The sequence below is a fragment of the Electrona antarctica genome (assembly GCF_951216825.1).
Source record: "Electrona antarctica genome assembly, chromosome: 23".
Lineage (NCBI taxonomy): Eukaryota > Metazoa > Chordata > Actinopteri > Myctophiformes > Myctophidae > Electrona > Electrona antarctica.
In genome coordinates, this window is record NC_136804.1 from 12317076 (window position 1) to 12344789 (window position 27714).

A 27714-nucleotide genomic window follows, 5' to 3' on the forward strand; every position below is an offset into this window, starting at 1 on the left:
TTCAGTTCAGTTTAGGGGCGGGGAGCAGGCTCTAGTCTCTCGTCCGAGAGCCGGAAGTGGCGGAGGAACACATTGTTATTGAGCGGCGGTCGTGCGGCTGTAGTCTGTTTGCAATGCTAGCAATATGCTAACTGTAAGGAACTTTTTACGATATACTGTAAATAACGAACATAACGCGTTGGAAGGTTATACGAGCAGCGACACACAATCGCCGTCCTTCTGCAGAAGACCTGTTGGGATAAAAACAAACGAAGCTTTCATCTCCTACCAACCAACCCCCTCCAGGAAGCTAACCTGCTAGCGTTAGCACGGTAGTCACTTTGTACTGCTAGCCTGACGCTGGGCTAGTAAACGCTAGCTTTACGTTCGTTGAAAATGGAGGCCCTTTGCCGTCAGTGAGGGCCGTTTGTGTTGTGTTTACCATATGGTTTAGTCTCTGGACAAACACAACCATCCGACCCGGGATTGTAACGTCGACACGACGGCTGAGAGGTGCGCAACGACCCCCGGGGGTGCCGTGACACCTGGTGACCAGACGGGGAGCTAACTGTTAGCATGTGGACGTTATCATCAATGAATGAGTGAATGGACACATACTCATCTATAAAAACCAGTACATTTTGCTTGTACAACTAGTTAATTTCCAGTACAACCAGTACCCCTTCTGCATCATCATCACGGCACCACTAGACTAATGCCATTCACGCACGGGAGGGGCTTCATTGATCAGACAGCCACAACGCTGAAAGATCCCTCACCCACTCATCTATTCAGTATTTAAAATAAACAAATCAATGTATTGTAGTAAAACGCCGTAACAACCAGGACGATGCAGTTGGTTTGCTGGCGTGACGTGTCGCAGATCATAAGCGTATAATAACCAGACTTGTGCGTGGTTGTCGGACCTGAACAGAATTAAGTGTGTAATTTTCCGTAAGACAGTGGATCGTGTGTAAATGTATTTATTTATATGAGTTGAGATGAAGGATCATCGGGCGGTGTGATGGATTTCAGCGTCATTCAACAGGGGAGTGGTGGATCAACACTCCCCGGCGAGGCCCGAGGCTTCCGGGTGACGGACATAAACAATATGCTTTGGACATGATTTAAAACGATTTAGATATCCGTTCATTTACTTACCGTCCACATAAATATATGTATATGTTCTTCTTTTTGGACACGCACCAAGAAATGGCTATTTTAAAATGGAAGAACCATAATGCATCAGCATCACACTGAGACGAAGTTCTCAGAAAAAACAGGACAATCTGCCGTTCTTGGAGAAGAATAATGGACTGCTGACATGACACTCGACCCATCACAACTGAGTGCGTTTTATAACATTATCAAATAACAATAATAATTGAAAAGAGGGAAGAGTGGCGGCTGCACATCCACAACATCATGTCTGGATTTGCAGAATTCGTCCCCCCTCCAGAATGTCCTGTTTTTGAGCCCAGTTGGGAAGATTTCTCGGACCCGCTCGGATTTATTAACAAGATACGACCCATTGCAGAGAAAACGGGCATCTGCAAGATCCGACCCCCAGAGGTAAACTTAACTTGGTGTGATTAATAGTAAACATAAGCTGATTATTAAATAACTCATTTTGTGGGGGTTTTTGTACTGCATGGCATTTTGGGCCTATGTGCATTTTGCGATAGCAACGTTAATGACCATTGCACTAATAGAGGTCAAGTGAGGCTTACATCCATCACCGTTCTTTTGCTGTTATTTTGAATCGCTCTTCATTTATACCACGATAAGCAATCAGACCAGTCTGTTTGAATTCTAAATTGAGTTATTTAGTTTTGTTTACCTTTAGTCCTTAAAGCCAATTAAATAAAGGCCCTGATTGGTAGCATATGGCCCTGGTTTAATTGTGAGAAATGCAATAAACACAGAGTAGAACTTTATAATTCCGAACTTTATAATTCCTTATGCTACTTAATCATGTAATGTTTGAGTCCTGCTCTAACGTTAATATGGATATGCTTTATATCACCAGACAAAATATGAGTCCTGAGTTGACCACAGTTGTGCTCTGAAAGAGATGTGTGCTTGGTTTAGTAAATGAGATGACTATAACTAACTGTACCTTTCTTTGCAAATGCAGTGATTGGTCGCTTCATAACAAATATTTGTTGCCTGTCACCAATTCAGCTCTGTTAAAGCTTCTTTTCCGAATATAAGAACTGGTGAATAATCATTTTGACTGAATGTTATATTTTTTGGGGAAAAAGAATAACATACACGCACTACAATGTCAGGGTCCCCATTTTGGTCCTTTCTTTAGGTATAAGTTAATGTGGTGATGCAGTGATTTCCTTCCGAGTAAAAGCTAATAATATGACTTGCCTGTCTATTAGGACTGGCAGCCTCCGTTTGCCTGTGATGTACGCAACTTCCACTTCACCCCCAGAGTCCAACGACTCAATGAACTTGAGGTGAGTTTAACAAGCCTTGGAGAATATATATATATAGATATATAGATATATAGATATGTGTGTGTGTGTGTGTGTGTGTGTGTGTGTAAATGTGTGTATATATATGTGTGTGTGTGTGTGTATGGGTGTGTGTGTGTGTGTGGCATACGTACACCTGGACTATCTCAAATGTAGGCTAAAATGATTAGTGCCATGTGTTATTTGGAGACCTGTTGGGCCACTTCACTTGGTAAATGTCAACTCATTTTGGTCGATCTAGTGTGGCTGCAGCCATTGTAAACAATGAGGGGTTTCTGGTTTTGATGCAACTGATGCTTTCACTTTGCAGTGTGTGCTGGGCTTTATTTTCTCTTATCCCCTCTTCCTTTGCACCTACAGGCGCTCACGCGGGTCAAGCTCAACTTCCTAGATCAGATCGCCAAGTTCTGGGAGCTGCAGGGATCTAAGATCCGCTTTCCTCATGTCGAGAGGAAAATCCTGGACCTGTACCGCCTGAGCAAGGTAGAATTGGACCCTGATCAATATCTTCATTTTTGTGTTAATGGAATGCTCCACTCTTGACAGATTTGTGGATGTTTTTGTCAGTTTGGGAAAATTAAGTACTGAACACAATTAAGGTGGAGGCTGATGACCCTCATTCATCGCAACTCTGTGTTTTATAACATTATAAATAATCATTATGAATAAAATGTTCTAAAATGTTCTAAAAAATAATAGGGCTACATCAGGTCAAACCCTTGTTGGGTTGAAACATTGTCCCGTCCTCATTAAAGTTATTCTCTTGAGAGCTGCATTGCAGACATTCTTTTCAATGTATGTATTTTTGTCCAGCACCTGTTGAAGTTGTTTTTCTGGATGTGCGTGCTTCGCCTTGGACTCGATCTTTGAAAATCAGATCACATTATCAGTTGTGTCAAGTATACCACGAATTGTAGTCAATGGGCTGATGATGCCATACCACATTTTATGGTCCTGTAACTGTCAATTGATGTCAACAATGTTTCGATTACACGCAATACTGGCAATACAATATCCAGAATTCATTCTAAGGGCTTACAAGTATTCCTTTTACAGGAGGGCAGGTCGCCATAGGCCACAAATACCATCATATCACATTAACTACCACTAATATATATCTTTTAAGTAGGCCTACAATCTGGCTGCTCACAATTGTCCAAACATTGAATGTAACTAACTTTCAACGACGGAAGTGGGTTTCAGACTTTCTATTTATATTTACATTTACATATTGAAGCCTTATTTATTGCATCCATAGATACACCCCAGCTCTTTCCTATTGTGACTTGCGTTGTTTCCATCATGCCCCTAATTAGGCCAGTCAATTATTAATTAATCGGCTGATTGCAATTATTTTAGATAACTGCAATTATTTTGTGTAATCAGCAGAATCGTTTCCGTTCATCTGCACACATTTTCAAACAAAAATAGAGGAAATAGCAGATATTCTTTTACTATTTTGGCCATAGTATATTATGAATTTGTAATAATCATACCGGCCATTGTCAGTGATTTATTTGTATATTTACCGGTAAGTTATTTGCTCTCTCTTACATGTGCAATTTTGGTTAACACAACTTTTTTTATCTGTGTGTTCCAATATTCAGTGCCAAAACCACAATTTAATCATGAATCTTATTTTTTGTATAACAATCAATTGTTGTATTTTCAGATTGTGTCATCGGAGGGTGGCTTTGAGACTGCATGTAAGGAGAAGCGCTGGTCCAAGGTGGCCAGCAGGATGGGCTTCCCTCCAGGGAAAGGTATCGGATCACTGTTGCGTTCCCATTACGAGAGAATCCTCTACCCCTACGAGCTCTTCCAATCTGGAGCCACACTCACGGTGAGTGGTGCCGATGCAGGAGTTTTCTGAACAAACATATTGTACAATTGAGTATAATATTTTATTCAGTGTGAATAAAAAGTTCCCCATCATCCTAAGTGACTAAAAAGCCCTGAGTTTAATTAATTGTATAGACAGTTGTGTACATGTGCTCATACATGGATCAAGTAAGGATGTGGTAGCATAGCATTGTTTAATTCCAATTCTGTGTTGCTGAGCTACCGCCTGGAGATACCAGGATGCTGTTGACTTCTATCAGCACAGATGTCACTGCCTGCTGTTGTTCTAACAGCCTTGCACCCTCTTCTGAGTTGCCACGTTGGCCATTATACACTCATTCGACACCTTTCATCTGAGTCATAACCCAGGACAGATCCTTTTCCTGTGAGTCTTATTGCTCTTTTAATAGACTGCAAGTTGCAGTGGATAAGAACGTCTTCTAAATGCCCAAATTGTAAATCATAGACTGCATGTCCTCACAAGCACTCCAGATGTTTTTCGCGGTGAGCTCACTGTTCAAACAAGGGGTCGGGGGAGGGCATTAACTCTACTCCAGTCGCCAACCAAAGGTGAGTACGTTTTGGCTGGGTGCATATAAGTAAGCCTTGCCGAGCTATGAGAGCCCATCTCCTGTTTCTGTAGTGTGATGCAGCTTGATGTACAAGTACACCCCCTGGACATGACGCTAGTATGTCACAGGGACTTACCCCCAATCCAACCCTTGATGCTAAGTGTCAAGCAGGGAGGCACTGGGTCCCGTCTTTGGTATGACCCAGGCGGGGATTGAACACGACCTCCCAGTCTCAGGGCGGACACTCTAACCACAAGGCCACTGAGCTGGTCAATGTTTCTGGGTTTTAGCAGCATCTTTAGCAGGTAACCAACCACCTAGTATGGATGGGGGTGGGGGAGGCCTTGTCTGTTCGGAGGTAATCCAAGATTTTTGCTTTTAGCCACTGTCTGCCTGTATGTTCTCAATGTGATTTCTATAACTTATTTTATATTAACATACAATTAAACCAGGTTCCACAAAGTAACATTTTATTCACTGAAATAAAATGACATGATTGAGCAGCTATAAGTAGTTAACATGTGTATGGAGCGGTCTCAGCTTTTTTTGTCAGTGGGAGAGGAAAAAAGGCTGGGAACCACTGTTTTATTGTCTTCTATAAGTGGACGGATGATTGTGATTCCCTCTCCCTCCCCCCACAGGGCATCCAGCGGCTGTACGATGAGTGTGACGACGACGAGCCCGACGAGGGAGTAGGGGAGGACACAGTGGAGGAGGACGAGCTGGAGGAGGACGAAGACAAGGAGAGGGATAACGACAGGCAGGGGTTCTGTGATGCGCCACATGCCAAAGACCAGTCACGACCCGAGAGGCGATCCCGTCGCCTTCGGTCAGAGGTACAAAGAGACAACATTTTGTTTCAGTAAAGTTGGTAGGATATAAGTATGATGCTAGTAGATATTTATTTGTGTAACCTAGGGATTCAGGCAGAGTGGAATAGTCTCATAATAGAATGTTAATGTTTATTCCGTTGTCAATAATAAGTAAATGCTACAGAAAATGTCAGTATAAGTTCATTACATTTTTAGATTACTATAGTATACTGTACTACTACTGTATGTAACTGTAATTTTGAAAATGGTAAACTAGACCAGGGTTGAATTTTTTAACTAGCTGGGCTATGTCACGTGCTCTTTAATGTAGTAGGCCTATTTATTAGGCTAACAATGGGTTATATTAAATTACAATATTAAATTGTATTCTATTTATTTGCATAATGGGGAAACCTTTGTGTATTTATTATGCATTTACCTTGCAAATGTCACCTCTGTAATTAAATTATTTCATGAATCCATCAGCCACTGTTATCCAACTCTTTAGTTTAGACACCTAGAGTGGGCTACTTTAGTCAATTTTCCGTCACCATTGATATTCATGCACGCCCTGTAATAGCCCTACAGTCAGCTCGCCCCTGGTGTCATCCATTTCCGTATCATTTCAGTTTGTTTGCCCAAAGGCAAATTATTCCTTCTCTTCTTGTACATCTTCTCTTCTGGTCTGTCCTAGATTTCCAGCTGCTTCAGGCATGCTCCCCAGGGGATTTGTCATATTAGCAGACATACTGACATGCCATGATGATCTTATGTTGTTGTCATTGTTCTTTTTCCTCCAGCGGGAAAACAAGGAGCCAAAAGGCCTGAAGTTCTTTGGTGCGAGTCCCAAGATGGTGGGCTTGGAGATCGTACCGGCTGGTAAGAGAAGAGCATCCCAGTTCTTTAAAACGTTTTTTTTTGTGGCTTTCGCCTTTATTTTATATTTTTTATGGAGGGACAGACAGTAGGCTGACAGGAAATGGGGAGAGAGATGGGGGGGAAGACATGCAGTAAAGGCCGTCGGGATCGGGAGTCGAACCCGTGGCACATTGCCAGACTGGATTACCAGCCAAGGTGCCTGGACCATTGAGCCATGGCCCAGGGCGAGCATCCCAGTTCTTTAACCCATTTTTACCTGAGATCAGATTCTAAAAATGTCTTCTGCATCCTGACAGTTTTCTGAAAAAGCTATGTTTCTATGTCAGTCGTTCTTCGATCTTTCAAAAATAGCAGACCTACAAGCTCGTAGCGCGCCACTCGGTGGCGCGCTATGAGCTTGTAGATCTGCTATTTTTCAATAGCTAAAGCATTACATAATGCTAACACCAAAAGGGTTTCCCGCCCAAAATGGGTTAATTAATGTCTGGGTTTGACCATTTGCAACCTGTAACTACAACAGATGATGATGATGATGATGTACATACATATACTATATACAGAACATACTGTCTGCCTTTCCACTCTTAACGTCCACACGTTTAACTGTTTTTAGACGATGGATTCCACAAGAAGCAACGTCACCTCAAAGCCCAGGCCTTTGCCATCAAAATGCGTCCACGCAAGGAGACCCTTGAGGTCAACTTTGTAAGTGCCACTAACCTTTGTGCTTGATCCATGACGCATTAAAATGTCTACAATCGGTGACAGTCACCCTCATGTAACCACCCGCTGCATACGTGTCCATGTCCCAGATTGACCTGTACCTGTGCCTGATGTGTGGGCGTGGCGACGAGGAGGACCGCCTGTTGCTGTGCGACGGCTGCGATGACAGCTACCACAGCTTCTGCCTCATCCCTCCCCTGGCGGACATCCCCAAGGGTGACTGGCGGTGTCCAAAATGTGTGGCCGAGGTAAGGTGCAGAATGCAGTTGACGGGTCTCTCTGCCAGCAGAGTCTTGCACTAGAGAACAATTGATGAGAAAGTAAAATGTTTAAATGGGAAATCTGTTCAAATTTTTAGATTTTGTATTTGTTTAACATGGTACACAAATCTAGTCCCTGTTTTTTTTGTTTTTTTTATATAAAGCTGTGTAAAAGTCCACCATACACTGGTGTTTTTGTGTGCAATTAATTCACCCACAAATATATATTTGTGAACTGTTGGTTGTGTTATGGGTTTATCCACACAGAACGTCAATATTACTATATGGTGATAACTGATAAAGTTATTATTCAGAAAGAGGTTTGTCACTGCAAATAAAGGCATCAACCTGTATGAATGAGGAATTAACTATATGAATAGTTTTGATGCGAAATACTCAATTCTTGTATCGTTTATGCGCCATTCCCCCGGTGTGTAAAGAACGTAATTGCGATGACTCATGCACGGACTACTGTATGACTTTTTGCAGGAGTGCAGCAAACCCAGAGAAGCGTTTGGCTTCGAACAGGGTGTGAGGGAATACACCCTCCAGACATTTGGAGAGATGGCTGACCACTTCAAGTCCGACTACTTCAACATGCCTGTCCATGTATGTATATTTTGCAAATCTCTGTGTGTTAGAATATCTAAGCAACCCTTGTACCATTTCCCTAGTACTGCACACATTTTCATCTTTTGTCGATAGCCGATATAGAAGCTCATATCGCTTTGCGACGCATTGTGCTGAAACAATGTATGTCCAAAACTGTCACTTTTCTGGAAATAGAATTGTTTTAATTTATTTTGTAGTTACAAGCTGTTGTTTAAAATTCTCAGAAATTTAGAACGTGTCAGTGCGACATGTTGTGAGCTTGTAAATCTGCTATTTTTGCGTGACACTCTTGTATGATGAAGGAAGTAAGGTATTACTATACAGAAAAACATTTTCAGATATGGAGATATAAGGTTTCTGCCAGACAGCAACAATATGTAAATATGTAATATGTTATGTCCAGGTAGACTGTTCTCTGTAAGACGTTATGTCTAACATGGCTGATCCGTGTCTTCCTCCCTGTCCCAGATGGTTCCCACCGAGCTCGTTGAGAAAGAGTTTTGGCGCCTGGTCAGCAGCATTGAAGAGGATGTGATCGTGGAGTACGGCGCCGACATCAGCTCCAAGGATGTGGGGAGCGGCTTCCCTGTTCGTGACGGCAAGAGGAGGCTGCTGGGAGACGAAGTGGTGAGTGGATTATTTATTTTTAAATTGCGTCTCGGACACTGGTTGAGAGAATGTGACCTTTTTCTGTGTGTGTGTGCGGGGGGGGGGGGGGGGGGGGGGGGAGAACAAGCACGGCAGGTGATAAACCTTCGCAGCCTGATGTGGAGGATTGAATCAATCACTACGTAGTTGCAGTACGGTCTTGCTGACCACGAAGCCACTGAACAGCTTGCACATCGCCATGAGAAATGGATCAGGTGGAAGTAGCAACATGCCACCTACGTATCTTAACACCACACCCAATCATTAGTAACGGAATACACATTTAAGACACTCCTTGTGGATCTGATGAGATTCATTTTGTTTATTTTATGGTGGGGAGGCTATAACAAGGTTATTATAGTTAAATAAAACAAAAAAACTCAAATTGAAAACATTTTAGTCTGATTCTGGGGAACAGAAAGCAGACCTGTCCCAGGCGACTTGAGAGGTCTTGATGGTTCATGGTATCGCACACTATATTTTGGCCCCATAACCATTCAATGCTTTATAAACCAACAGTAGTACGGCATTTTGAAGACAGTTCTTTGACAGGAAGCCAGTGCAAAGATCTAATACCCATAGAAATGTGATCTACTTTCTGGTATTAGTAAGGATTGTAAGGCATTTTCTCCTGGAAACCTGACCTGTACTTTTGTCTGCCCTCCGTCTGAAGGAGTACGCCAACTCAGGCTGGAACCTGAACAACATGCCCGTGTTGGAGCAGTCCGTTCTGACTCACATCAACGTGGACATCTCTGGGATGAAGGTGCCCTGGCTCTATGTGGGCATGTGTTTCTCCTCTTTCTGCTGGCACATCGAGGATCACTGGAGCTACTCCATCAACTTCCTGCACTGGTGAGAGATACAATGTATATGCTGCCCTCTGTAGCTTTTTAAAACGATCTACCCTTTTGAAGTGACAATTACAATCGTCTCCATCGGGAGACGGCTATTGCATTTATCCATCAAGTAATTTCGTACTTGTATTGTCATGGTTTTACGTAAAATCAGTGTTCTTGCAATCTTCACTTATATTTGTCTCAATCTCTCCCATGGTGTCCAGGGGCGAGCCAAAGACGTGGTACGGCATTCCAGCCTCGGCGGCCGAACAGCTGGAGGTCGTTATGAAGAAGTTGGCACCAGAGCTGTTTGACTCGCAGCCAGACCTCCTTCACCAGCTGGTTACCATCATGAACCCCAACGTCCTCATGGAGCACGGAGTCCCCGTACGTATAAGCCATGCATGCTCCCGTCTCTATTGTCCTCCGTCCAGATTTAACTAGAAAGAAGTTATTTGGGACTTGATGGTGTCGCAAAGTATGTTGTTGTCGATATGATCGCATTCTGTATTAAAAATGAATGAATAAAAATCCACTTTAAAACAGTGTAATCGGCCTGGGCCGTGGCTCAGCGGTCCAGGCACCTTGGCTGGTGATCCAGTCTGGCAGTGTGCCGTGGGTTCGACTCCCGATCCCGACAGCCTTTACTGCATGTCACTCCCCCATCTCTCTCCCCCATTTCCTGTCAGCCTACTGTCTGTCCCTCCATAAAAAATAATAAAATAAAGGCATGGCACAGAATGGAGAAAGCGCTCCGCACCGCTCCACCCCTGCCATTGTAATGAATTGGGGACTCAATTTCCCATAACCCTTTGCACGCTGGAGCGACGGACCTTTTTGCGATAACGTCATCAAACCGCGTCTCCTATCCCACTGTCCGGTGGATTGCCCGTATAAAACTGATTAAAAACGCGGATTAAACAATGAAATCATTACTCGGGCAACTCGCGAATGGGAGGGAAAGTGTTCTACAGTCAATTTACTTGTGTAAAGTGTTAATTAAAAAACAACTTGAATCGGCCGATACCGATGTGTTTGCCGATTAAACTCCCATCACTAGTAAATTAAAGACACTCTGACCAGCCCCTTTCACCTTTTAAAGGTCAAATTATACTCGACGTATAACCGCAAGGTTCTAATGCTTGTCTACAGACGGGCACATGTACCACATAGGGCACGCGGTCACAAAATGTGTGAGGCTCACGGATGTGCGTGTGAACACGAGTTGGTTACATGGCATGCATCATGTCGTATAACCCTAGAGTACAATTTGGCTTTTAGTAGCGTTCTGACTTGACTTTTAGGGTGTTTCTCATATTACTATATGTTGTTTTGACTCCACCCGCAGGTGTACAGGACCAACCAGTGTGCTGGAGAGTTTATCGTGACCTTCCCTAGAGCTTACCACAGTGGCTTCAACCAGGGATACAACTTCGCAGAGGCCGTCAACTTCTGCACTGCTGACTGGGTGAGCCAAAACAACACGAAGAAACAGCAGCATGATGATTATATTATTATTTTCACAGGTTTTACAAATGTCTTTCCCCATCCCGTTGAATACACTCGGAGTGTTACATTTTTATAATGTACACTTTCCTTAATTCTTACTTCCATATCGCATGTGTCTTTGTGGGTCCAGTTACCCATGGGCCGTCAGTGTGTGGCTCACTACCGGCGTCTCCATCGCTACTGCGTCTTCTCCCACGAGGAGCTGCTGTGCAAGATGGCTGCCGACCCAGAGAGCCTGGATGTGGAGCTGGCCGCCGCCGTCTTTAAGGAGATGGGAGAGACCATGGAGGAGGAGACACGACTCAGACAGGCTGTCCAGGAACTGGTGAGAGGAGATTTTTATTCTTAACCCATTTTGGGCGGGAACCCCTTTTGGTGTTAGCATTATGTTATGCTTTAGCTATCGAAAAATAGCAGATCTACAAGCTCATAGCGCGCCACCGAGTGGCGCGCTACGAGCTTGTAGGTCTGATATTTTTGAAAAATCGAAGAACGACTGACATAGAAACATAGCTTTTTCAGAAAACTGTCAGGATGTAGAAGACATTTTTAGAATCTGATCTCGGGTCAAAATGGGTTAATGTTGGGACGACAGGCGATGGTTAAACAGCTATTTAGTCAGGCTATTGTCGCCATATCCATATACTGTATGAGAGCCAATGCATCACATTTTCTCCACTGTTATTCCTCCTCATTCGTTGCAACTTGCAGGGGGTGTTGTCCTCGGAGCAGGAGGTGTTTGAACTGCTCCCCGACGACGAGCGGCAATGCTACAAGTGCAAGACCACCTGCTTCCTGTCCGCACTCACCTGCACCTGTAGCCCTGACCGGCTGGTCTGTCTCTACCACGCCAAAGACCTCTGTGACTGCTCAATGGGAGACAAATGTCTGCGGTGAGATTTGCACTCATCATCATTATATCCAAGGCGAGCAGGAAGCTCCCGGTCTGAGAAATATAGTTACTTAAACCTGTGTTCTCTCTGATGACCAGCAGGGAACAACTCCACTGGTTGCAAATAGATGTCTTGAATACTAGAAATCTGAGAAAATGACCCTACCCTGACCGATTAATTCAAATTGCCTCAGTAAACAAGTCTCTGTGTGTACGTACGTAATCCACGTAACTCGAAAACCGTTTGCCCCACCGACTTCAAATTCGACACGCACTGAACATTCCAACTGAGCATTATGTTACATAGAACGATCTGATGTTTTTGTTTTTATCTGTACAGATGGACCTTTTCAGACACGACAAGCTTACAGGAATCACTAGTATAGCAACAGAGATCTCCCTAGCCACCCGGCTTCCTACCCTCTCTAACACAGTTCATTGTATTTGTAGTACTGCCCGGCCAAGCCGGATGCACCGGTCCGTAGAGGGTTCAAACACCTAATCTCCACTGGTATGACCCAGACGCTGCATTGGGTTTCCCTTTATATGCATTCAGCTCACGTTGCCCAGGGAGAATAGAATATACAGCGAAATTCACTAGTGTGCTTGGTGTGTATTTTGGGCTTAAGCCACTTTCTGGCATGAATCCTTCTTTCTATGACGTCTTCCAGGTATCGATATGACCTTGACGAGTTCCCGTCCATGCTGTATGGAGTCAAGACAAGGGCTCAGTCCTACGACACCTGGGCCAAGAGAGTCACAGAGGCCCTGGCTGCAGAACAGAAGAACAAGAAAGGTACGCAGGCATACACTTTTTATAAACTAAAGTAAAGTCTTTTTTTCCCTTTAATATTCCAGAATGACATCTTTCTACCCATCAACCAGCAATCAACCAACAAGTATTGCAGAGATGCTCACTCTGCCTGCTTTTGAATACTTAATCTTGACTTGGACCCTTCATCCTTTATCGCTGTTCTGTATTATGTCTTTGTTTTATTCACTTCTCTCGTGTGTGTGTGTGTGTGTGTGTGTGTGTGTGTGTGTGTGTGTGTGTGTGTGTGTGTGTGTGTGTGTGTGTGTGTGTGTGTGTGTGTGTGTGTGTGTGTGTGTGTGTGTGTGTGTGTGTGTGTGTGTGTGTGTGTGTGTGTGTGTGTGTGTGTGTGTGTGTGTGTGTCTGTGTCTGTCTCTCAGACCTGATCGAGCTGAAGGTGTTGTTGGAAGACGCTGAGGACAGGAAGTACCCAGAGAACTCTCTGTTCCGTCGTCTCAGGGAGATGGTGAAGGAAGCCGAGACCTGCTCCTCTGTGGCCCAGCTGCTGCTCAGCCGCAAGCAGAGGCACAGGTACACACACACACACACCTTTACATGCCTAGTACTACTCTCTATAAACAATTTTGCTCAACTCATGGAAAGCTGTGTGTTGAATGGTAATATGACATAGTCTTGAGTCTCCATTGTGTAAGTGGTGTACCTGTCCACTAAGTATGCGTACGTTGTGTATGTGTGCAGTAGTCGCCTGCGTGCTGAGAGCACTCGGAATCGCAGTAAGCTGACGGTGGATGAGCTCAAGGCCTTCGTGGAGCAGCTCTTCAAACTGCCCTGTGTCATCAGCCAGGCTCGACAAGTCAAGGCAAGTCCCTTCCATTCTATGACACCCCCCCCCCCCCACACACACACACACACACACACACACACACACAGAACATCTGTTGTTGATGTCTTTCTCACATGAAATCGAAATGGGGTAAACCATTGTCAAATTTGCTGAATGACATCTACCGTGAACATTCTGATGGCCGTTGGATATCATGCTCGTGCACGTTAGGGGAGGCATTACAGCATTACAATGCTGCCTGAAAGTAACTAGTGGAAATAAAATTCCTTGACACTTGAGGAAGATGATGGCATGCTGCGACTGCTGTGTCCCAGTCCGGGTGGACTGGGACTCGAAAACCCCTTTTTTAAGGATAAAAATAGCGCATTCTAATTAACCGTTAGCCTTAACGGCTAACGGTTAATTAGCCGGCAAGGCCCGACGGTAGCCGGTTAATAAAATGTCTCCATTTGGCCAGCCCTAGTCAAAATGATGTATTTTCGCAGAATAAAAGTGTGTTTTGTAATAAAAAAGTATTCTCTTTTCTGAACCAGTTTCCTCTCTCTGTCACAATTTGAGATGTCCCTTTCTCTCTCGCTCCTCTTATCCAGGAGCTGTTGGAGAACGTCGAAGACTTCCACGAGAGGGCCCAGGTGGCCCTGGCGGACGAGATGCCAGACTCCTCCAAGCTGCAGGCTCTGTTGGACCTGGGTAGTGGGCTGGACGTGGAGCTGCCCGAGCTTCCCCGCCTCAAGCAGGAGCTCCAGCAGGCCCGCTGGCTTGACGAGGTAGGGCTCCGTCCATCTGGAAGCAACTGGCGGTTCCGCGTAGTTGGGAAGGATGAGCTGTATTTATGTTGATTAGTATTATGTTGATACCGATAAGGAATTCGCTGCAGTCTGTATGTGTCAATCGACACAAGGCCTAAATCTGTAAGGACATTAGTTGTACGTTGTAGTTTGAAGAGTCACACTCAGGTTTGCTATGTTCTGGACGGTTTCTGTTGTTTCCCATGAATAATGGAATAACGGACACAATTTTCCCCTGCACTGACGAGAGCAAGCCAGACTTGCGTATGTAATATGTAACGTTGTATTTTCTGGCACCTGTAAAAGTGAACAGAGCTAATTAGCTTACTAGCTCCCTACTGCAAGAGTTTATCCCCTCAAGCCAACAACACACTATCGGAAGAACGTGGTAACATTAAAAAAAAAAATCATTCCCTTTTCACACGTTTTAGGTGCGTGTTACTCTGGCTGAGCCTCACCGCGTCACCCTGGAGCTGATGAAGAGGCTGATAGACTCTGGCGTGGGCCTGGCGCCTCACCACGCCGTAGAGAAAGCCATGGCGGAACTCCAGGAGATCCTTACCGTCTCCGAGAGATGGGAGGACAAAGCCCGCGCCTGTCTGCAGGCCAGGTCAGTTCGCACACAAGTCATCACACAAACATTTAAGGGCTTCATTTCTCGTGAGCCTGACGGCAGATTTGCTATTTTCGGCAGGCGACACTGTCTTACAACAAAATACGAATCAAGCTTCAAGCAGACATCCTCAACTCTTTATTCTGACATCTAGCTCAGGGCTGTCGATTGTGTGACACGTTGCGTGGTGTGTTTCCTTCCCCACAGGCCTCGTCACAGCCTGGTAACTCTAGAGAGCATCGTGGTGGAGGCTAGGAACATCCCAGCGTACCTGCCCAATGTCCTGGCCCTCCGAGAGGCCCTGCACAAAGCCAAGGACTGGACCGGTAAAGTGGAGGCCATTCAGGTACTACTGCGAATGTGCACACACTACATGTTTCCGCCACTGTTCTCATGTGTTCACACATGGTACATTTTATATTTTTGTAGAATGGCCCAGCCATGTTATGTTTGGACAGAATTAGCCACAAGGTGGCGACTGGTTCAAATGCCAAACCCCCATTTATAAAAATGAAACAAAATCTCAACAAAGATCTGTGCATACAGAGTTTTATCTTCACTGTTGGGTGAAAACCTCATATGTCAAAGCCTGTTTATTATTAATTCTAGATAGATAGATTCAAGAAATCTATTAAAATAGTGAAAATGGACGATCTACAAACTCACAAGGCATTGTATCGTGACACTTTTATGCATTGAGACCAGCTCAGTGGTTTTGTGGTAAGTGTTCGGTCTGAGATTGGGAAGTTGGGAACCCCCTCTCGCTACAGAAACAGGAGATAGGCTCCTGCCCTATGGGCCTTATGGCTTGGCAAGGCTTACTACTTGCAATAGTTTAGTGCTTAAAAATGCATATGTATTTGCCATTGAAATCATAGCATTTATTTAACTCTGAAAAGAAAAGTATCTGTCGGTGGCTTTTCACTGTATCAAACGGAGATATTCTGAAGCAGCTTCTAATCATGTGGATCTCTGCGTCCGTGGTTCAATGTGAATGCCATCTGGTGTTTACCTAGCTAAGATGTCAGACTGGTCCACTATTGCAATATTAACTAATTCATTTTTGAATCTGTATAGCAAGGACTGCAGTACAGCATATAGACGTTTCATTGAAAGTATACATTTGTAAATATATTAGGCAAATCAAGCACTTTAAGTCATTAAAATGAAGTTAGAAATATTATTAGGGCATTGTGTATATTGTGTACTACGTTAGAGTATTTGTGATTATTTGCCTTGTGGATGATGGTATTTTTTGGCAACGCTGCTCTAACCTCCTTTCCAGAACGGCAATAGCTACGCATACCTGGACCAGCTGGAGAGCCTGCTCGCCAGGGGCCGGTCCATCCCTGTCCGCCTTGACCCCCTGGCCCAGGTGGAGTCCCAGGTCACCTCGGCCAGAGCCTGGAGGGAGAGGACAGGCCGCACCTTTCTCAAGAAGAACTCCACCTACACCCTTCTGCAGGTGGGACCGCACCTAGTATATGACTGTAGAAGACATTCAACGTTGTGTTGTGTAGACTTCGATTTTCAACCTGGCTTCCCTATTTAGGGTCATAGGCGAAAATGAAAATGTTGTTTAAAAAAAATAGCTGATCTACAAGCTAACAGTTGTCCATTGGCTATTTTTCCTATTCCTCGTGTATATGCAGTAGGGTAGTTAAGTTGCAGTAGATGGGGATATTCGGTATCTAATAACTTATCGCAGATGCTTTTCAAATCCATCCATGGATTGTCCCCCAGCCCAACCTACACTGTAAATACCTCCGTCTCTCTCCAGGTGCTGAGCCCCGCGCGCAGACATCGGCATCTACGGCAACAGCAAAGAGCAAGCGCAAGCGTGTCAAGGAGCTGTTGGAGAAGGAGCGTGCGGCGGCAGCTATGACCCCGACGGCCCCTGCGACGCCGAGGAGGGCGCGGACGAGGTGCGCGAGCCGGCCGTGGTGGTGGCGGCCTTCAAGGCCAAGGAGCACAAGGAGGTGGAGGCCATCCCACGCGCTGCGCGCCGCCAACCTGGCCAAGATGGCCATGGCGGACCGCATCGAGGAGGTCAAGTTCTGCCTCTGTCGCAAGACGGCGAGCGGCCTCATGCTGCAGTGCGAGCTGTGCAAGGACTGGTTCCACGGAGCCTGCGTGCCGCTGCCCAAGACGGGCCAGCAGCGGAAGCCCGGCACCGCCTGGCAGAGCAACGGCAAGGAGTCCAAGTTCCTGTGCCCGCTGTGCCAGAGGTCGAGGCGGCCGCGGCTGGAGACCATCTTGTCACTGCTAGTGTCTCTGCAGAAGCTCCCAGTGAGGCTGCCCGAAGGAGAGGCTCTCCAGTGTCTGACGGAGAGGGCCATGGGCTGGCAGGTACACATCCATAGAACGATGCTCACGGGGCACTGTGCTACTGGTTGGATGGAGAAACATATCTAGTCATCTTTTAAACATTTTGTTATTATAGCTGTTGTTAAGAACAACACAATTCCCCGAAACGAAAAGCAGCCCTATGAACAACGGGAGCAGGGCTGTAGGTATTAGCATATAAATAATGCAATATGCTTTGTAAGAATGAGTCGCCGACCAAACTATCTATTAACCACAGCAGTTTGAGAGTGCACATTACCATGCACTCAGACCATTTATCTGCCACTAAAACATGCCCACTTATACATCATGGTTCATCATAGATCCATAATCTTGATCAAAGCTCCTGTACCATTTTGTGCTTTAAATTGCTCTGTGTATTTTTCATGAATAATAAAGCAAATATTCCAATCTGCCACATATTGTGTGTTTCACAATGTCGGAAGTTTAAAGGTGGCCCGCACACCAGGATCGGTAAAAAAATAGATCTTTATTTAATTCTTCTGACAACGTCTTGATCCTGTTGTGGATCTTCATTAGGTCATGAGAAGACCCACATTTTCCTTACATTATCACATTCAGGTACACTCAGCCCTCTCACAAGTAGAAGATATTGCATGGCATGACCAATAGGGATGCACTGAATATTTGACCACCGGAACTATTCGTCCGAATAGCCGAATATTCGGTATTCGGTTGATTTTAGAGCCGAAACCGAATAGTCAAAGAACCGGGGTTACCTTTCGTAACCTACTGTTTTGTTGTGATGACGTGATCAAAATGTAGTCATGCCTTTTGCTATTATCATGTCACGTAAAATGTACGGCCATGACAGCAATGGTACAAAAACTGGTTTAAAAAAAAAGATAATATTTTCTATATTCGGTTTTGGCCAAGAATATCCCATTCGGTGCATCCCTAATGGTCAAAAATACGCTGTAGTTGATATTTTCTGCATTGTATTCCTTATGGCTTATATTTGGCATGTCCCCAATTACTCATGGGCTCTCCTGTCTGTCCTGTCCTGTCCTCCCAGGACCGAGCCCGTCAGGCGCTGGCCACAGACGAGCTGTCCTCGGCCCTGGCCAAGTTGTCTGTCCTCAGCCAGCGCATGGTGGAGCAGGCCGCCAGGGAGAAGACGGAGAAAATAATCAACGCAGAGCTTCAGAAAGCTGCCGCCAACCCTGACCTACAGGTACTGCTGGAAATGAGGAACTGATCAACTGTGCTAAAGTCTCATGGATTAAAGTTCTCAGTCGCCACAACTGATTTCAGCCTTTTGGATTCCATAGAAGTCAGCATGTCTTCTATAGAAGTGTGTCCTGCTGCGCGACGTGTTGTAAGCTTGTAGATAGATAGTCTATTTTTGGTTATTAGTTATTTCAGTCTTCCAGAAACCCCTAATGATCTAATATATGTCGTTAACGCCTCAAATCTGCAATCTCTTCAACTGCTGTTGATCTATAGGTAATATATGTATGTATGTCGTTCAATTGGCCATATTGCATATTCCATCACTTCTAATGTTTGCATTGATCGTTCTTTTTTTCTTTTTCTGTTGTCACAGAACATACACATTTCTCAATAGGCTACACATTGATTCTGAATATTTACACTTTGAAAAATGTAGGTAGGTGCAAGACCATGAAGAAAGTCTGCAGACAGAGCCAGAATATTCAAATGTGTCTTAAATGGCAGTGTGGAGTTTTGTTGCAACCGTAATACTTGAGTCATGATTATGTGTCCCCCCCCCCCCCCTCCCCTCCCCAGGGCCACATCCAGACGTTCCAACAGGCCGGCTTCAGCCGAGCCATGTCACCGCGGCAGTCTGTAGACTATGACGACGAGGAGACGGACTCGGACGAGGACATCAGGGAGACGTACGGCTACGATATGAAGGTACACAAGAACGCACACACAATATGTATTACGATACTCGTGAGGATGTTCCTCTTAATCTTCAGTATATGGCTAAACCTTTTCTCTATCCCTAATCTATCTCATCTCTCAATCTAATCTATCTCTATTTAAAAAAATGTAAAACAAATCCCTAAAATGGCCCAAATATGCTTGCATTCCTGCATTTTCTTCATCATTCCATTACGTGGTCAAGGACCTCCACTACTTGTGGCAATGTTTCTGTGGTTGAGAGTGTTATCCAGTGTTTATTTTAATGCTATCATCGCATATTTCCTGGTGTGCCTTTTTTATGCTTGTTTTAATTTATTTTAAAAGTGTTTATTTGTATCTTTTATAAAGCACATAAAACATCTTCTATTGTTGTGTGTTCCTCAGGACCCGGGGGAGGTGAAGCCCTACCTGTTCTGTGACGAGGAGATCCCTGTCAAGTCTGAGGAAGTGGTGAGCCACATGTGGCCAGCCGCTACGCCCTCCTTCTGCGCCGAACACGCCTACTCCTCAGCCTCCAAGTCCACTGTCCAGAGTAAGAAGCTGACATTTCACCACTGAAACTCTAGATAATAGTTTGTTGGCCCGGGTCTGTCTGCTTTGAAAGGAGCATTTACCTTCCTGTGGTTTGTTTTGTGCCACCGTTAACAGTTCTCGCTATCCCATCTCCCTCCCCCTCCTCCCCAGGCATGGGCACCCCCAGGAAGCAGCCCAGAAAGACCCCCCTGGTCCCCCGCAGCCTGGAACCTCCGGTGCTGGAGCTGTCGTCTCAGGCCAAAGCCCAGCTGGAGGAGCTGATGATGGTGGGCGACCTGCTGGAGGTCTCCCTGGACGAGACCCAGCACATCTGGAGGATCCTGCAGGCCACGCACCCCCCCTCAGAGGAGAGATTCCTGCAGGTCATGGAGGTAAGGTTTTGAATGGAGTTAATCTATCATTTTAATAATAAATATAGCTGCAAGCTGCTATGAGACGGCGTCAAGCCCAAAAAGAAAAGAACTATACACAATATACACAGTGAGCTATATAAACATTGATGAAATTCACTGCTGGACTTTAGGGCGTAGGTAGACTGGAGATGACGTCAGTTTGTTTGGTTACGCTGATTGGCTGAATGGGTTGTTTGTCAAAGCTGTAGTCGGACTCCATTCGCATGTATGGAAATGCAATTTCTGTTTAACGTGGCCAAAAAAGGCTGAAAAGTGGATCGAGCAAATCATAACAATTTACTCATCAAGTGATCTAAAGGTCAAAGGTCTTTTGATGAATGAGTGTGAGCTTCAGTTCCTGAAGATCCTCACGGCCCACTACCATATTCAATTTCATGAAAAACTGTAGCACAGACCTGCCAAAACTGCTAAAATGTCGGAATTATCACGGAAACAAAAAGGGTCTTTTGGGCTTGACTTTGCCAAAAGAACACATTGAGATACAAAACTTGAGTGTTAGGTCAATCTCATGGAAATTTACATATTCTATAGAAGTACATATATTTTTTTAAATCCAGATTTATCTGATATGTCGGTGAACATCACGTCAAAACCGCTACTTAGCCAAACGGTAGACTTGCCAGGACGAACAGTTGTTCTGAGTGACGAGGGAATAGGGGGCACTTGTGTATTTACAAGCGCCACTGGGGCCGGAGTCACCACTCACCATCCTATGTGCGTGGGCGGTGCTTATAAGCCCACATGGCCAGGGTTTGTAAGGAAACCAAGCACTTTCCTTCCCTAGTTCAGCTACAGATATGCTGGATCACTGTAACGCACCTGGGATTGATATAAACTGATGTAAGGTGTAGATTATCATGAGATTTAGTACATGGTTTAATCACAAACCAGCCATTCAGAATCAAGTATTGGGACTAACCATTTTAGAAGAAGGTTCTAAAGTTCATTTATACCGTGTCGCATACAACTTCATGTTTTATTACCCCTCTCTTTCCAGTCGGACTCTCTGATGGGGAAGCCGCTGAAGCTCAAGCTGAAGGATTCAGAAAAGAAGAGAAAGAGGAAGTTGGAGCGAGCCGAGCACCACCACATGATGATGGTGGCCGCTTCCTCCTCCTCGGGCACCGGAGCCTCTGGCCTGGGCGACCACCGGCCCGGCGGTGCCAAGTCCAAGGAGCTGAAGAGGTCAGGCCTGGAGCTGGGCCTCGGAGGCAAGCCCAAGAAGAAGAAGCTGAAGCTCAACCTGGAGAAGAGCCGCGAGATTAAGCAGCTGGCCAAGCGTCTGGCCAAGGAGGAGAAGGAGAGGAAGAGGAAGGAGAAGGCGGCGGCCAAGGCCGAGGCCGTGCGGGATAGCCTGGAGAAGAGGAAGGAGAAAAAGATCCTCGACATCCCCTCCAAGTACGACTGGTCCGGAGCCGAGGACTCCAACGACGAGAACGCCGTGTGTGCTTCCAAGACTTGCCAGAGGCCCTGCAAGGATAAGGTGAGGGTCAGTCAACCGTCCATGTCAGTGTCTACAGTGTAGCTAGCCTTTTGGTCCATGTATTTAGAAATGTGTTAATACGGCATTCCTGATTGATTTGACTATAGACGAATTCAGAAACTGGTCTCCTGTAGGCGGACTGGACATAGCTGCGGGGTTTAAACCCTCACCAGGCGCACCTCAGTGGCAACATTCCAAAAGAACGGAATGTCAAAATATCCACCGCGGGGTCTGAGACCAGAGCCATTGAGTAATGGTTGAGACGAAGCAGTGAAAGGTCCTGAAAGATAGATAACGTCAGTCTTACCCAATACCCAATCTTTCTGGTTTATGAAAACATGGCTGCTGTACTTTATACCTCATACTAAGCATTTAAAGTATGAGGTATAAAGTACAGCAGCCATGTGTTCATAAAGCAGAAAGATTGGGTATTGGGTAAGACTGACGTTATGTATCTTTCAGGACCTTTCACTGCTTCGTCTCAACCATTACTCTATGGCTCTGGTCTCAGACCCCGCAATGGATATTTTGACATTCTGTTCTTTTTTTTTAATGTTGCCACTACTGTTGGAGCAGCCATAACTAAACAGGTTCATCTCGATGTTCTGGGCATCTTTGTAATGTTAGTGTTAGTAAAAAGCAGGTAAAAAAGTAACGTTTGAGGCAGACTAACATCAGTCACTCTACCGTTCACTGTAGTAGAAGAGATGCGCCTGGTGAGGGTTTAAACCCTGCAGCTATGTCGAGTCCGCCTACAGGAAATACGTAAGCTGCGACCATGATAGGTTTCCCTTTTGTGAAGGCACGGGGGAGGGGCTGTAGCCTGGCATGGTCAGACTAATCATCACTGCGTCCACTTCGGTGTGGAAGATTCATTTCCGAGGAGCTTGCGATTACAAAACAGATTCAAACATCACAAAAAATGGCCCACTTAAAAATATCGTGGGCTCTGATTAGTCACCCACAACTCTGGGTGTGAGCCAAAGTAAACCGGGGAGTGCCAAACAAATCTGCCCAGGGCATTTTTTTGCTTTTTTCCTGTGGCAGATTGGTCTGGTTTCCAGGATAGAGGGGCTGCTCAGTGCTCACTGCCCTTACGTGAGGTACTTTACTGAAGTGATGCTGCAGAATGTTATTATTATGACATATGCATTTTATTCATGAGAAACACTTGAGTGTCAAATGGCTAGAGAGTGGTCGAGATTTTATTCAGACTTTGGGAAATTTGTATGGGATTGCAGCAATACAGGCTGACAATAAATACAAAAACCAATGTGACAATACAAAAGGCACATTAAAACGGACAGGAGAAAGCACTGGGAACAGGCATGTGCACACGTGGCAAGTTCCGATGAACGGGATCTTGACTGATGGGCATAAAAAGGCCTGTGTCATCTAGTGAAGTAATCTTCTGGGTAGAACGGCACACAGGTGACCCATAGATGATTCATAGAGACAACTTTAGCTTAGCAAGTAACAGAGGGCAAAAGGTGATGTAGCAGACTAGCACATAACTGAAGTGCATCTGTACGGACTTACGGGAATCTGTTTCTAAATTAACATATCCATTTAGAATCAACCCATTACTGACTGAGTTCAAACCATCACTTACTAAAATGTGGCTACATAGTAAGCGTTGTTTTAACCCATTCTGGGCGGGAACCCCTTTTGGTGTTTTAACTAAGCATTATGTTATACTTTAGCTATTGAAAAATAGCAGATCTACAAGCTCATAGCGCGCCACCGAGTGGCGCGCTACGAGCTTGTAGCTCTGCTATTTTAGAAAAATCGTAAAAATGCGGCACAAATCTTTGAATATATATTCTTTCAGAGCGAACATATTTTTTTATTTTGACGTCGGGCATAAATGGGTTAAAGTGTGTTTAATGTTCAGAATGTCTCTAGATCTTTAGTAAACAGAAAATAACATTTGGGCTCCGGATACTCATTTTATCCAGACAGGAGAGAGAACTCCTGCAGGATAAACGAGAGAAATTGGAAATGGTGAAACAAAAACAAAAAAGCAAACACATTTTTAACTGGAAATTAGTTTAGTTTAGTTTATTTCGAACCTTTCACATGTATAACAATACATAATACATTATACACTTGAGTGGCCCGAAAAGGTGTAGGCTGAAGCTAAAAGCTTATAATTGCCTACCCTATTGGTTTACAGAACCAAATAAAAAAGAAATAATAATGATAATAAAGCTGACAAAACTGTCAGACAGTAAACTAAGAAAATAACATAATAATAGTAATAATAATAGTAATAATAATAATAATAATAATAATGAAATGAGTTCGTGTATGGAATAATAAGACTCAGACCCTCTATAGATTGCTTCTTTGTAATATTTATACATTACTTATTAATAATTGCATTTGTATATATTTAAATTGATTTAATTATTTGGTTTTAATATTTACTATTACTTATTAATATAGGTTGAAGCTGATCAATAATGTTTGTGGGCTCCCCACAGCAGGATATATCCATCTTCATTCTGCAATACTGTTGCTTATATGCAGCCTGATAATTGCATCAAATTAAATAATGTTTGAGATGAACTACAGAAAGCTGATACTGTTGAAAGTTCAGTACAGGTTGCCTGGATTAGTCTGGTAACCATAACCCATTAAAACCGGGAAAGCATCTGTGTCATTTTAGATTTGGGTGTGGGAACTACTGATTTAGAAAGGCATTTTGTAGAATCGGCCTCATTTAATGGGTTAAATGATGCCGTGTTTTATTTTTTAAAGATATTGTTGTTGCTTTTCTGCCTTTACTTGGGATGGTACAGTCTGAGTGTAGAGTGATAGGAAACGGGAAGAGAAGCTAAGGACGCCAGACGGATGCCGTCTTTCCACCAACACGATCCATCATCGCTATCTGGTTACATAACACGCAAAACAATGCTTAGTAACATTGCTTTATACGGTAATAAGACAAATCTTGTCTGTCACACACTGCATACATAATATTTGCAACCTAGCTGCAATGCCATTAAGTCCTCGACAAAACACATATAGATGTTTACAAGAGATGTGTGCTTGATTTTTCAAGAAATAATTCATTTAGAAATCGGTTGATCAATCGATTATTCGTCTATTCAATTTTATTAAAGTGTCAAATCACAACAAGTTGTCTAAAGACACTTTACAAACCAACAAAGATCCACCCAGAGCAAGCAATATTGCGACAATGGTAACAAAAAAATAGAAGAAAAATAGGAAGAAAGAATAGAAGAGAGATAGACAGGGAAAGAGATACAGGCAAATACAAGTAGTAGCAATAACAATAATAATGAATAGAATGGTGTAGGATAATATAATTAATGAAATAGTGTAAGATAATATAATATGTTATAACAATGGTGTCGGATAATAACATAATGTATGAGAATATTAGGATATAGTGTAGTGGTGTAATAATATGATAGCAGTCCACGGTCACACTTTGGTCTATGAAGGGAAGCCCTAAATGCAATGGCCCCATGCAGCATCACAGCACTGCACGCTACTAGTTCCCAAATGTCAGCCATCGCCATCTACTAGGCGATACGGTCAAGTCGTACCAGCTCTATCCAGCTTTCGCAAAGTCCTGATGCCGCTGCATTTATAAATGTGAAAGACGCTCTGGTCACAGTAAGGCCCAAATGATGATAAAATAGGTCACCGGTGTTAAAACGTAACCAGTTCCCGGAGTGAACTCCACATTATGTAAATGAGCTACAAAAGATTCGCTCTAACGAGGGCTTTCAACCTGTCGATACTGACTAAGAAGGTGTGTGTGTGTGTGTGTGTGTGTGTGTGTGTGTGTGTGTGTGTGTGTGTGTGTGTGTGTGTGTGTGTGTGTGTGTGTGTGTGTGTGTGTGTGTGTGTGTGTGTGTGTGTGTGTGTGTGTGTGTGTGTGTGTGTGTGTGTGTGTGTGTGTGTGTGTGTGTGTGTGTGTGTGTTGTGAGACTGCCTACCCCCCCCCCCCCCCCCCCCCACAGAGCCAGAAAACCAGTTTTTTCTTCTAAAGAACATGGATCTTTATTGAATATCAACAGCCGATAACAGCACTGGAACACCTTAAAGAGAGTTACACATAACGTATTAACAGGGGGGGTGTGACCGGTCAGTCCTCTTTAGGGAGGGTACAGTAAAACAGTGACATGGTCCTATCCTTCCAAGTCAGTGGTAGAAACATTCTCATGTTAAGGACCTCCAAATTAATTTGCTATTTTCTACTAGTTTGGGTTTGTGCTGATTCTCACTAACATTTGTCATTTGCGCTGCATCTTTCTCTCTCTCTCTCTCTCTCTCGCCCCCTCCAGGTGGACTGGGTGCAGTGCGACGGCGGCTGCGACGAGTGGTTCCACCAGGTGTGTGTGGGCGTGACGTGCGAGATGGCCGAGAACGAGGACTACATCTGCGTCGACTGCTCCCGCAAGGCCGCCGGCTCGTGCGGCGGCGCCATCCTGCCGCCGACCTTGGCGGCGGAGGTCAAGCTGGAGGAGGAGGAGGTGGTGACGGAGGAGACCGTGGTGACGCTGGCGGGGCCGTCCGTATGCATCTCCGCCAGCGGGGGCAGTGCTGTGCATGTGCAGCAGCAGAGCCTCCCGCCAGTGTTGCACCTAACCACCGCCACAGTGACTTCACACCAGCAGCAAGCCCAGCAGGGCAGCTAGCCTTAGCGCCCTCAGGGGAAAAAAAGCCCCTGGACATTTTTTAACGAAACAAAAATGAACGCCGAAACGCACACGTACCGTACGTGCGGATGAAACCACTGTACCGAACGGACCGGGCTACTGGATCCGGGTGTAACGGAGTTTAGAGATCACTCCCATTCCCGCTTGCCCACTTATGAATGAATTTGGCATAAAAGGGAGCAGAATGAAGATGGCACCTTGCCTATTACTGCCTGGATGTCAGAGCACACGATAAAAGACTCCATTAAAGGAGGAGAGAGAGAGAGAGGATAGCGGCGACCTCCCTTTCACAGACTGGACCTTCCGAGTGCAGATCCGTGATGACAAGAGGAGGGAAATCGAGTGGACACAAACGCACACAAAGCGACGGATAGGGACAACTCCGTCCTTCGCACACAACGTGATGGACGCTGAACAGTTAACCGTGACGCCACCGTTCAAGCTCGTCCCGAATGTTCCCCGGCGTCCTGAGCATTGAGATGTGTCCAAAGTCCAGTGGTTCTCAAACGTCATTTCAAGGACCCCCGTAACTCTAGATAGTGTGCAAATGGATCCAAACGGTCCCCGGGTCTGTTTGGATCCATTTGTATGCTCTCAGAGTTACAGTCACACACACACACACACACACACACACACACACACACACACACACACACAGGTCGGCGCTTCTGTTTCCAATCTACTCATCACAGCCGGTTTACTGTAACTAATTTGTCTCTAAACGTCAGAAGTTTGCGACCCTACACCTTTTCATCCTCAACCTATGCTGTCGTGTTCAGTCCGAACACGGAATATGATGTATCGCCAATATCTATGACTGTTCTTAACTCAGCAGTTAATGTGGAACTGGTCCTCCTCCCTGCCTTGCTCCTCAGAAACATAACATCTCAATTTTTTAGGATTACAACAACTAGGAACAAATGCAAGCAGTTGTAAACAGTTGTAATGTAGTGGAATTATTTATAATGTATATAGGTTTTAAGCGATTAAATAATCGGGATTGTGGCTGTTGTTTTGAGTTTCTTTTCCGTTTTCTCACCTTTAATAAAAACTATTCCTAGTTAAATCACACAATTATCTTTCAGGTTTTTTTACTTAACACATTTGATTTCCCCAAATTCTGTTTAAATTGTGTGAGATGTTGGCCCACCTAGTTCCATGAATGGCATAACCGAATTGTCATTTTTGCCCTTTCCAGTCAGCCAATCTATATTAGAGAGAAAATGACGGAATATGACACAGAGTTATCTGAGTTAATCG

At 44.6% G+C, this 27714-nt stretch overlaps 1 protein-coding gene across 1 annotated transcript; it reads left to right on the plus strand.

Moving 5' to 3' along the window:
• The first annotated feature begins 28 nt into the window (after nt 1-28).
• Nucleotides 29-27528, plus strand: kdm5a (lysine demethylase 5A). The gene is given in 33 exon segments (XM_079494683.1): nt 29-1551; nt 2370-2447; nt 2826-2948; nt 4138-4308; nt 5521-5715; nt 6492-6570; nt 7184-7275; nt 7383-7541; nt 8043-8162; nt 8634-8792; nt 9487-9668; nt 9877-10039; nt 11001-11120; nt 11292-11486; nt 11873-12054; nt 12725-12849; nt 13245-13395; nt 13564-13684; nt 14260-14436; nt 14889-15067; nt 15278-15416; nt 16356-16535; nt 16851-16859; nt 16861-16887; nt 16889-16945; nt 16948-17061; nt 17063-17419; nt 18453-18611; nt 19187-19315; nt 19712-19859; nt 20012-20232; nt 21272-21757; nt 26080-27528. Coding segments are annotated over 33 exon segments (5298 nt in total). The 5' UTR covers nt 29-1404; the 3' UTR covers nt 26434-27528.
• Nucleotides 27529-27714: the final 186 nt, after the last annotated feature.